Raw genomic sequence first — 12666 nt, forward strand, 5'->3', positions numbered from 1 at the left:
CCGTTTTTTCGTCCGTGGGTCTTCCTTGATTTTTGGAGGATCCACGGACATGAAAAAAAAGTCGTTTTGGCGTCCGCCTGGCCGTGCGGAGCCAAACGGATCCGTCCTGAATTACAATGCAAGTCAATAGGGACGGATCCGTTTGAAGTTGACACAATATGGTGCCATTTCAAACGGATCCGTCCCCATTGACTTTCAATGTAAAGTCTGGAGTTCTTTTATACCATCGGATTGGACTTTTCTCCAATCCGATGGTATATTTTAACTTGAAGCGTCCCCATCACCATGGGAACGCCTCTATGTTAGAATATACTGTCGGATATGAGCTACATCGTGAAAATCAGATCCGACAGTATATTCTAACACAGAGGCGTTCCCATGGTGATGGGGACGCTTCAGGTTAGAATATACTGAAAAACTGTGTACATTACTGCCCCCTGCTGCCTGGCAGGTGCTGCCAGGCAGCAGGGGGCAGACCCCCCCCCCCCCTGTTTTTAACTCATTGGTGGCCAGTGCGGCCGCCCCCCCTCCCTCCCCTGTAGTTAACTCATTGGTGGCCAGTGCGGCCGCCCCCCCCCCCCCCTCCCCTGTAGTAAACTCGTTGGTGGCCAGTGGGCCCCCCCTCCGTCCGCTATAGATAACTCATTGGTGTCCAGTGGGCCCCCCCTCCGTCCGCTATAGATAACTCATTGGTGTCCAGTGGGCCCCCCCTCCCTCCGCTGTAGATAACTCGTTGGTGGCCAGTGGGCCCTCTCCCCTCCCTCCCCCTCCTAATTAAAATCGCCCCCCTATCATTGGTGGCAGTGGTGAGTACCGATCGGAGTCCCAGTGTAATCGCTGGGGCTCCGATCGGTAACCATGGCAACCGGGACGCTACTGCAGTCCCGGTTGCCATGGTAGCTTAGCAATTTGTAGAAGCTTCATACTTACCTGAAGAGCTGCGATGTCTGTGACCGGCCGGGAGCTCCTCCTACTGGTAAGTGAAAGGTCTGTGCGGCACATTGCTTATAGCACAGACCTGTCACTTACCAGTAGGAGGAGCTCCCGGCCGGTCACAGACATCGCTGCTCTTCAGGTAAGTATAAAGCTTCTACAAATTGCTAAGCTACCATGGCAACCGGGACTGCAGTAGCGTCCCGGTTGCCATGGTTACCGATCGGAGCCCCAGCGATTACACTGGGACTCCGATCGGTACTCACCACTGCCACCAATGATAGGGGGGCGATTTTAATTAGGAGGGGGTGGGAGGGGAGAGGGCCCACTGGCCACCAATGAGTTATCTATAGCGGACGGAGGGGGGGCCCACTGGCCACCAATGAGTTATCTATAGCGGACGGAGGGGGGGCCCACTGGACACCAATTAGTTAACTACAGGGGAGGGAGGGGGGGCTGGCTACCAAGAAGTTAACTACAGGGGAGGGAGGGGGGGGGGGGCGGCCGCACTGGCCACAAATGAGTTAAAAACAGGGGGGGGGGGGTCTGCCCCCTGCTGCCTGGCAGCACCTGCCAGGCAGCAGGGGGCAGTCATGTACACAGTTTTTCAGTATATTCTAACCTGAAGCGTCCCCATCACCATGGGAACGCTTCTGTGTTAGAATATACTGTCGGAAATGAGTTTTCACGAAGTGAAAACTTAGATCAGAAAAAGCTTTTATGCAGACGGATCTTCGGATCCGTCTGTATGAAAGCAACCTACGGCCACGGATCACGGACACGGATGCCAATCTTGTGTGCATCCGTGTTCTTTCACGGACCCATTGACTTGAATGGGCCCGTGAACCGTTGGCCGTGAAAAAAATAGGACAGGTTATATTTTTTTCACGGCCTCGAAACACGGGTCACGGGCGCGGTGTAAAAACGGTGCACAAGCCGAGTTTTCTACGGCCCCATTGAAAGTCAATGGAGCCGCAGAAAAAAACGGAAAACGGCACAACGGCCACGGGTGCACACAACGGTCGTGTGCATGAGGCCTAAAGGAAAAAAATAATTTTAAAAAGCTGCTGTTTCTCTAGATGACCTTATGTTGATAGTAGTGGTAATAGAGTCTCAAGGGTCTATTAAAGCATCTACACTATTTTTACAAATCATTGAGACTCTATTAACACTACTATCAACATAAGGTCATCTAGAGAAACAGTAGGTTTTATTTTTTTTCCTTTCTCTTTAGGTGTTAAAATAGAACTTTAATTAGATTGCTCTAACACCTAAACACCTAAAGGGGGAAAAAAGAAAGACTGTGCTGGGCTGGCAGCGCTGCTGTTGCTGTGGGCTGTGGCAGGGCCGGGGTGAAAAGGGGAGAAAAATACGTTATAAAAAAGTCTGATAAATACCAGTGTGAATGAAGGACTGTTAAAAGGGGTTAATAACTACTGAAGACCCTTCACAGTAGTTATTAACCCCTTTAAGCAGTCCCCCAGTCACAGTATTTATTAACCACTTCAGCAGTCCTCCAGTCACAGTATTTATTAACCACTTCAGCAGTCCCCCATTCACAGTATTTATTAACCACTTCAGCAGTCCCCCATTCACAGTATTTATTAACCCCTTCAGCAGTCCCCCCTTCACCTTTTCACCCCCGGGCCTGCCACAGCCCACAGCAACAGCAGCGCCGCCAGCCCAGCACAGTCTTTCAATTTCTTTCAGACCAGACACGGCTGAGACGTAAAGCTGCCTAGGCTACCACTTAATCCAAAACCACTACCTCAGCGAACTCTGTGCCCACGCTCCTCAGAGTTCCCTTCCTTCTCCCACGAATCCTGCAGCGCCAATAAGTGCGCGAACAGCGCTGCGGTGTGTGTGTGACGTCTGACGTTATGTAGGCGGCGCCCCGCTGTGCTGAGCCGCACAAGACTACGAGGAGGACGTCGGCGCCGTCACGCACATGAGTCTGACGAGTGACGACAAGAGCTGGCATTTTGCCAGCAGCGTTAGCGAACTAGGCTGAGTGAGCGGGCATTATAAAATTGTGAGCGGGGCCACAATAATTGCTGCGCGGCCGCCCACCCGCGCAGCTTAGAGGGAACACTGCTTAACACTTATAATTTTTGGGGGGAAAACTTTATTTTTTCCACTTTTTTTTCAATTTATTTTTTGTCCCACTTTGGGGGTCTAATCCTTTACAATGCATTCCAATACTTCTGTATTGGAATGCATTGGCTGTATGAGTAATACTGTGTGTATTACTCATACAGCTTCCGGCCTGTGAGATCCAGGGGGCTGTGAGATCACGGGACCCCCCCCCGCGCATTTAGCCAAGGTGCCTGCTCAATGATTTGAGCAGGCACCGGGCTCCGATCACCGCCCGCTGGGCGGCGGTGATCGGAACTATACATGACGTACCGGTACGTCATGGGTCCCTAAGGGGTTAAAGGGGTTTATCTCACTTCAGCAAGTGACATTTATTATGTAGAGGAAGTTAATACAAGCCACTTACTAATATATTGTTATTATCCATATTACTTCCTTTGCTGGCTGGATTACATTTTCCATCACATTATACACTGCTCGTTTTCATGGTTACGACCACCCTGCAATCCAGCAGCAGTGGTCGTGCTTGCACAGTATCGGAAAAAGTGTCTCTGGTGGCTGGGACCATGGGAGGGCACATAGGTCGACGCTTTTTCCGATAATGTGCAAGCACGGCCACTGCTGATGTATTGCAGGGTGGTCTGTAACCATGGAAACAAGCAGTGTATAATGTGATGGAAAAATGAATCCAACCAGCAAAGGCGGCAATATGGACAACAACAATACATTAGTAAGTGGCTTGTATTAACTTCCTCTACATAATAAATGCCACATGCTGAAGTGACACAACCCATTTAATGTGTTCCCACGGACTGTCATGCTTCAGGAAGGTTTTCCACACTGAGGCCCTCACCTCAAACATGTTTTATAGTCAACTCCTGTGTATACTCTGCTTCTTACAATGCTCTGTACAGATTTTAAAAACCTCATACAAAATTCTGAAGAAAAAAGTTTACTTAGGGATCCTTTACACACAGGTTTGACTTGATCAGCTTCTTATGTAGCATTTTGAGAAATTTTTTAAGTGTTTTTGCCCATATAGTGGGGGAGATTTATGAAAACTGGTGTAAAGGAGAACTGGCTTAGTTGCCCATAGCAACCAATCAGATTCCACCTTTCTTTTATCAGAGCTCCTTTGGAAAATGAAAGGTGAAGTCTGATTGGTTGCTATGGGCAACTAAGACAGTTTTCCTTTACACCAGTTTTGATTAGGGGCATATTGAGGGTTGGGGAGGCAGAGCACATGCCCCGGGTGCAGAGGCTGGGGGGCACACCTGTCCTGCAGTTCCTTTCACCACAGGCAGTTCGTTTCCATAGCTGTCCGTGCCCTGCTTCACTGTTCTGCTGGTCTTCAGCGCTTTCCACTCAGGCCGCACATGGCGGCATCCGTTCCGCATTTATACGTTCTTGTTAATGTAGGTTGGATTTTTGTGGCATTTTTAACTTTGTTACCATAAAGTCTATCTATGGGAAAATATGGAAAATATTGCATAGAGAGAGTTTTGTATTGCTATGTTTTTTTGGGGGGTTCTAAGTTTTTTGGGGGTCAGTTGAATTTTGTTCCAAAATGCAACATGCTCTGGGTGTGTTTTTCCCCATAGTCTTCTTTATAGGATATCAAAAAATGCTCAAAATCTTTAACATTTTGCAAAAACATAAAATAAAATGCTATAAAAAATACTATAAAAAAAAACATGGAATATTATTTTAGCAAGCATTTAAGATCTTCACTGTGTGACGGAGCCCAAGACCTTAGTATAGGATTCAGTCCTGTTTAGAATAGATAATGCTTCCTTTATACTATACTGCCATCTTGTGGTTACTACTAACAGTGCGTGATGATTAGAGGAGCCTCTGTATACCGATTGGAAAATGATTCGGGTTCGAGCTAAGACGAGGGGTGGCTTGGCTTTATATAATAGCACTTCCATTTAGTATATATATATATATATAACTGAAAAGCAGAGCAGCACTCCAAATTGTGGTAAAAAAGGATGTGTTTATGCACCCATAAGTGACGTGACGTTTCGGCCTTTGAGAAAGGCTTCATGTTGGAGCCGAAACGTCGCGTCACTTATGGGTGAATAAACACACTTTTTTACCACAATTTGGAGTGCTGCTCTGCTTTTCAGTTTTATATTCCGGGCAAGCTTTTCCCCTTGGAGCTAGCACCCATTTTCATATACAGGTTGGTGCTGCCATATCTTTATTTTTTGTTTATTTATTACATATATATATATATTCACAGCCTTGCTGTAGAGTCATGTGGCTCGGATAGCTATAAAAAAACATTGGCGAATGTTTATGACATAAGGACATCCCTCAAAATAAATGGGGGTCTCCGCGGCTGGAATCTATTGTCATATGTATGGATGAAACAGAAAAGTGGAGGGGGTTCTTGTTATCTTTGTTAACCGGAATAGAGTCTCAACCAACATGATCCTTGTCGGGCTGCCCCAAAAGGTTTTCCAATATATACCTTGACATCAGATGCCAAAAGGACGCGTGGACATTCATATACTATGAAATGCTGTGCATGTAGATGAACAATATCTACAATATACTAAATATATAATAAAATATGTGCCTTCGGATGAAAGTTTCTATGGATGCTTTGCATCTGCCCTATAAAACAATACTCTGCACTAATAAGTAGAGATGAGCGAACTTTTGGAAAATTCGATTCGGCTGCTTCACTGAATTTTAAAAAACAATTTGCTTTGTGATGAATTACTTTGTCACAAGTAGCGGGTGCAATGACAGGGAGCTGTGATAACGCCTCTCTCCATTATAGTAACCTTTAGATGCCGTGTTCATACATGATCGCGGCATCTGAGAGTAACAATACAGTGTCAAATTAACAAAAAAAAAATTATACTTACCGTCCGCATTTGCTCGCAATGGGCCGGCCGCCATCTTGCTTGAAGATTTTGCGCAAAATCTCACACCCACTGGCGTGGTGACATCATATGTCACTATGCACAGGATTTTGGCCGAGATCTTCAATTAAGATGGCGGTGGTAAGTATTTTTTATTTTTTTTTACGCTATTTCAGGTTAAATCGATTCACTACCATAAAGCATGAGGAAATTCGGCTTTGTAGCGAATCACATTTATCCTGAAATTCTAATCTAATTCCAGTTCGTTGGATTCGATTCACTCATCTCTCCTGCTAATCACAGCCTGCACTTAAAAAGCTGTGTCTGCGCCATTTCGAGGCCCATCTAGAAAATAAAATTTTAAACTGTCCTCTATGGCTCCATTACATGTCTTAGAAAGAAGCTTGGTGCCCGCCATCTGTGGCGGTTTTCGGGGCCCTTTAAAGAGTTTTTTTTTTTTGAACCCCTCCACTGAGTTTCATGTTGGGAAATAATATGTTCACATATCTGTATGTTTACAGGCCTGTGCCATGTTTGTCTGCTTTTGTAGAAAATGGGCCCTAGGTAAAGTGCATTAAAGGGGTATTCCAGGATTACTATGGCATTTTACAGATAAGCTCATGTAGCTGCTTACCTCATGTACATATTCCCCATTTTCTTTTTCAGTTTGGCTCTACTGGCCCGTTTTTACTAAAATCACTCTGGCTTGTTATTTCCATCCTGTTAGGAGCACTTCCTGTTGCTGGATCCAACCAAACCCATGATGCACTTCTCCTTCCTCTTCCACACCTCCAGCACCGCCCCTAACACCCAGCTAGTTTATAGCTCCTCCCACCCATATATTTACATAGACATTCCCCTATCATTCCCCTGTCCATGGATATAACATCACAGGAAATAAGACAGAGCTGCATGGACATGGTCATGTGACCAGAGCCCAGAACGGAAGATAACGGAGCAATAAAGGGAAAATAAATAATTTACAGAATTACAGCTACCATCATAAATCATTATTTTAAAGGATGTTGATGCAAACTGCAAATCCCTTTTAAGCTGCCCCTTCCTCCCCTGCTCTCTATTTCTCAGGGAAAATGAACACTCTGCTCCAATGACAGGGAAGCTCCCGGGGGTCCTGTCCATGGGCGGGGGGTCACTTAGAAATTGGGGCAGTGAACAATTGAGCTTCCACCCTATAAAAACAGCCCTAGACCTAAAGCATCTGTTATAAGGCTAAATATATTTTACATATCGTCTGACTATTCACACTTGTCTCAGACTATCCTCTGTCACAGATTTTGCTGTTTTGTATTTGAAAAATAGTGCTGCAAATTGCCTGCAATACATCGCTATTTTTCCAACCCAAAAATGCACATCCCATGGAACCCGACCGTCCCCATGATGCAGATATGAACAGACGATGATCCTGCAGCATACATTGGACTATTCACCTAGAAAAGGAATTTTTATCTATTTCTTAGGCTACATTCACACAAAAGCATTTTGTTTCTGTGTTCGTTCCATTTTTTTTTGCGGATTGGAAGAGGACCCATTCATTTCAATGGGTCCGCAAAAAATGCAGACAGCACACCTTGTGCTATCCACATCCGTATGTCCGTCCCACAGCCCCGCAAAAAAAAAAAATAGAACATGTCCTGTTCTTGTCTGTTTTGAGGACAAGGACAGGCATTGTTACAATGGATGCACACAAAAAAATGCCATACGGACAACATCAGTTTTTTTGGCGGATCCGCAACTTGCGTGCGGTAAAACACATACGGTCATGTGAATCTAGCCTTATTTTAACCAACTAATATCCAGTTTTAATAAATCTGCTCTGATACTCACTAGATGCATACGGATGAATAATTCCCCAAATTATTTCAGTGGTGCCATAATTACCGTATTTTCGCCCCATAAGACGCACTTTTTCTTCCCCCAAAATGGGGGAGAAATGCCCCTGCGTCTTATGGGGCGAATGCGTGCAGTTTTACATCGCTGGCAGCGATGTATCAGTGAGCGGGGACTCGGGGAGGGACTGGGGGGAGGGTCTGGGGGCTGGCAATAGCGGCGGGGCGGTGCAGTCAGTGTAGTATAGCACCGCCCCGCCGCTCCAGTATACTAATATAAGATGTAATTTTCAAATAATAGTTATTAAACTTGCCCCCTTAGTCCTATTACTAACTTACATCCTAATCGCGGCAGTAGAATTCAGGCCGGGCGGGCGGCAGCGTAACTCTTGTCACGTGCCTGCGCCGCCTACTTTATGAATGAAGCAGGCGCAGGCAAGTGACGTCAGTAAGAGACGCGCCGGCCGCCCGTCCTGCCTGCCTGCACTTCTACAGCAGCGATTCGGATGTAAGGTAGAATAGGACTGAGGGGGCATGTTTAATTATATAGTTTAAGTATAAATTGAATATAACATCTTATTTTAGTATACTGGCGGCGGGGGCGATCTGTGGATGGCACAGTTATGGGCTGGGGGGGGGGTCTGTGGATGGCACTGTTATGGGCTGGGGGGGGGGGGTCTGTGGATGGCACATATATAACAGTGCCACCCACAGATCCCCCCCCAGCCCATAACAGTGCCATCCACAGATTCCCCCCCCCCCCGTAACAATGCCATCCACAGATCCCCCTGTAATAGTGCAAGCCGCAGATGCCCCCCATAACAGTGTCCGTCATCCACAGATCCCCCATAACAGTGTCCGTCATCCACAGATCCCCCCCATAACAGTGTCCGTCATCCACAGATCCCCCCCATAACAGTGTCCGTCATCCACAGATCCCCCCCATAACAGTGTCCGTCATCCACAGATCCCCCCCATAACAGTGTCCGTCATCCACAGATCCCCCCCATAACAGTGTCCGTCATCCACAGATCCCCCCCATAACAGTGTCCGTCATCCACAGATCCCCCCCATAACAGTGTCCGTCATCCACAGATCCCCCCCATAACAGTGTCCGTCATCCACAGATCCCCCCCATAACAGTGTCCGTCATCCACAGATCCCCCCATAACAGTGTCCGTCATCCACAGATCCCCCATAACAGTGTCTGTCATCCACAGATCCCCCACATAACAGTTTCAGTCATCCACAGATCCCCCCCCCATAAGTGTCCGTCATCCACAGATCCCCCATAACAGTGTCAGTCATCCACAGATCCCCCCATAACAGTGTCAGTCATCCACAGATCCCCCACATAAGTGTCAGTCATCCACAGATCCCCAGTAATAGTGTCATCCAGAGACCACCATTCGTTCCAAACCCACCAAACACACAGCACACCTTTTGGTTAAAAAGTTTTTTCTTTTCTTATTTTCCTCCCCAAAAACCTAGGTGCGTCTTATGGGCCGGTGCGTCTTATAGGGCGAAAAATACGGTATATTAAAAATACCTTTTCAAATGTGAAGCTCCTGGGCCCTAATGCAAGTTCTACAACAGCGCCCCCCACTGTCAGGCACCATGAAAAATTCTGCTATCCTCTCACCAGCTGTATCCTTTGCACCCTCCTATATTTGTGCCATGCTGAACACCACATTTACTAATGTGAGTGCACCTAGATTCTGGTGTAAATTGCACCAAAATGTGGCGCAATTTGGCACATTTTAGGCTGAAAGAAATCTGTTTAAAAAGTGGTGTGGTTTACCAAGAGACGGGAGATCTGACCGGAATGGGTGTAGCCTAAAATGCTAACGCTGGGTTCACACCTGAGCGTACTGGATGGAGCGCTCTGTATACGCGATTCTACGGGCGTCTCACATACGCGGCTCCTGTGCAAGCGAACGCCCATTGTCGCGCGTTCCCGGAAGTCTATGTACGGGAAGGCGCGACACTACGCCCCAAAGAAGCCCCTGTACTTCTTGGGGCGTAGGGCGTTTTACAGCGCGTTCGTACGAGCTGTAAAACGCTCAGGTGAGAACCATTCCCATAGGGAATCATTGGTTCTTGCCTGTTGAGCGTTTTACAGCGCGTAGAAACGTGTGAACCCAGCCTTAATTTTGCTCCATAATTGAGCTATAATTCTGGTGTCAAATTTTGTCACAAAGTAAGCCAACCGATAGTTGGTATAAAATTCGAGAAAAGTGTCTATCGCTACACCAGATTTATCATCCAGCCTGAGCCCCTAGGATAAATCAGGTCTAAGCTTACGCCATCTTCAGGATTAGTAAATCTGCCCCTCTGTGTGGACCACACCATCAGTATAGTAGAAGTAAGGAAATATTTCTTACCTTTAAAAAATAAAGTCCAAAAAATCTCAAAAAAACTAAATTTCATTTCCGTTTCTTCAGCTTCTCTTGCTTTGCAGCTTGGTAGTTGATGCACTACGATCACGGTATCGATGCCTCCCTATGCAGCAGCCATGATGTCTTGAGGGTAACATAAAGCGTGATTCTTCACAGACAAGTCAGAAGTGGATTTTTTGTGCTTTCCTCTATAGTAAAATGATGACGTTCATGTGTTATCGATTCATGGTTAGAAAAGGCCAACATAAAAGGGTCCAGGACGCTTGGTCGATTCCACCACCCGAGCTTCACCTTCAGAAACAGCACCAGCCATGGGGCAGAAGGACATCTTGTAAGTTCCACTTCCTTGTTCCCTCCTCACTGATGCACATGAATGATAAAGGACATTAAAGACAAGGGGACTTCTTTACAGAAGCAATTAAATACCTGCTTAGCAGGAACTTAAATGGATCCATTTGTCCTGAATCGGTTGACTAGTTTTCAGGCAAAGCTTTTGTTAAGTCGCACATAAACTGCTGTAAAAGCCAGCAGAGCACCACGGGACTCCATAAAAATACATTTTGGTCTTGTTCAGTACATTAAGCTTCATTTGCTGTCTGGTCCATTCAGTACAGATGTCATACTGAGGCAAGCTACACCAGAAGAGGGAAGGCGTGAAAGAGAAAAGAGGGGACACCTTCAGATACTTCCAAGGGCTCATGTACATGAACGTATTTTTGGTCAAATCCACATTTTTTGTGGGTCGGATGTGGACCTTTTCACTTCAATGCTTCAATGGGGCTGCAAAAGATGTGGAAAGCATACACGTGTGCTGTCCACATCCATGTGACCGTTCTGCGGCCCCATAAAAAAAATTAACATGTCCTATTCATGTCCGTTTTACAGACAAGTATAGGAAAGTTCTATAGGGAGCAGGACATTCTATTCTGCAAAAAATAGCAGAACACTCACCGTCGGTATCTGTGTTTTGCAGATCTGCAAGTTAAGGATAGCAAAACGGCAACGCCCGTGTGCATGAGCCCTTATATGTAGGAATGAATACAAGTTATAAATGTGTAGATGAAGCAACTTATATGAAAGTAATAAAGTAGACGGAGCTGAGGGCAGATACCTCCACTCCACTGAGAACAGCTGACGATCGCACCATGGTTTAAGGTGTGTCAGCATGATCAACCCTAGGCATACTAGTAGGGTTGATCATGCTGACATAGGCTCTTTAAACCATGGTGTGCTTGTCATCTAAAATACTTAATCTCTCATACATGGTAATATTTTCAGTTCACTTTTATTTTCATACTTTTATGTGTATTCTACTCACTCCAATATTCTAAGTCTTTTAGGACTCTTACCTTGTACAAAGTGCGTAAGATCTAAGACCATAATATAAAAGCTAAAGAAAAAAATAGAAACAAAAATAAAAACTGGAACAAAGGGGAAGAAAGAAAAGAGACACGTTAGAAATATATCTCAAGTAGATAACAAAGTGATTGATGAGAGAATCGATCTCAATCTAAATTAATCAAATTAGCTATGAGATTCCCCAAAAATTTAGATTCTTGCGAATCTGAAAATTTTGTGATTTATTTCGGAGGAATCTATAAAAATGGTGGCCACCAATTTACAACTCAAAAGACAGAGAAGAAAGCATTTACCACCAAAAGAGATCATTTTTGGTAAATTGGGTGGGGGGTCTCAACACCTGGAATTCTCTCCGATAATGGACATAAATAAAGCAAAGATGAACGTCAGTGTTCCTGGCAAATCTAGATCCTACTGTGCTTTCATTCAAAACACCAATCTGCCTCAAAGAAGATGGAAAATTGGCTTGAGAAAAGGGGTTGTGCAAGAATGGGGGTGTTTTTGGCAAACCCTTCCCCCTTGGCCAGACTTGTTAAGAAAAGATTACTTACCTGCTTCCCGGCGCTGGCTCCCGCTCCTTCTCCTCCAGGTCTGCGATACTCTGCTGGGCTCCCTCGATGCAACATCCGGCTTGACATCACCGCAGTCAATCACTGGCCACAGTGGAGACCGAATGCCCTTGCATCATGTGATCATTTGTCATGACGTAAAGGGGGCAGTCACCACCGCGGCCAGTTATTGGCTGCGGCAATGTCAAACCGTATGTTTACAGCAAGGGAGCCCAGTGGAGGATCGCAGGCCGGGAGGAGTAGGAGCCGGCGCAGGGAAACGGGTACGTAATCTTCCCTTTACAGGTCCAGCCAAGTGGGGGAAGGTTTGCCAAACCCTCTCCATTCGTGCACAACCCCTTTAAGACTGAAATGTCGCATGGTGTTTTGGATGAAGGCACTAAAAATCCAGATTTAAGAAGAATGCTGACGTCCATCTTTGCTTTATTTGTGATCCCCTGGATTGAGCTAATCATATGGGATGGACTGTTGTACGTGATCCTGCTTTTTTTATTACCTGCTTTTGCTTTATTGTTACAGAACGTCTGACATGTCTAAAGTGTTTTGAAAGCAAATATTCTCTCAAACAAATTGGAAATTGTGAATT

General features: G+C 45.7%; 1 protein-coding gene across 21 annotated transcripts in view; it reads right to left on the reverse strand.

The window, feature by feature from the left end:
* Window positions 1–11522: 11522 nt before the first annotated feature.
* Window positions 11523–12666, reverse strand: part of LOC122940860 (janus kinase and microtubule-interacting protein 3) — a 123951-nt gene continuing 122807 nt past the window's right edge. For all 21 annotated transcript variants that reach the window (XM_044297708.1, XM_044297710.1, XM_044297703.1 and 18 more), the window contains one exon: window positions 11523–11573. In XM_044297708.1, the coding sequence (XP_044153643.1) occupies window positions 11523–11573 (51 nt within the window). The remainder of the gene's footprint in view (window positions 11574–12666) is intronic.

This window comes from Bufo gargarizans, chromosome 6, assembly GCF_014858855.1.
Source record: "Bufo gargarizans isolate SCDJY-AF-19 chromosome 6, ASM1485885v1, whole genome shotgun sequence".
NCBI lineage: Eukaryota > Metazoa > Chordata > Amphibia > Anura > Bufonidae > Bufo > Bufo gargarizans.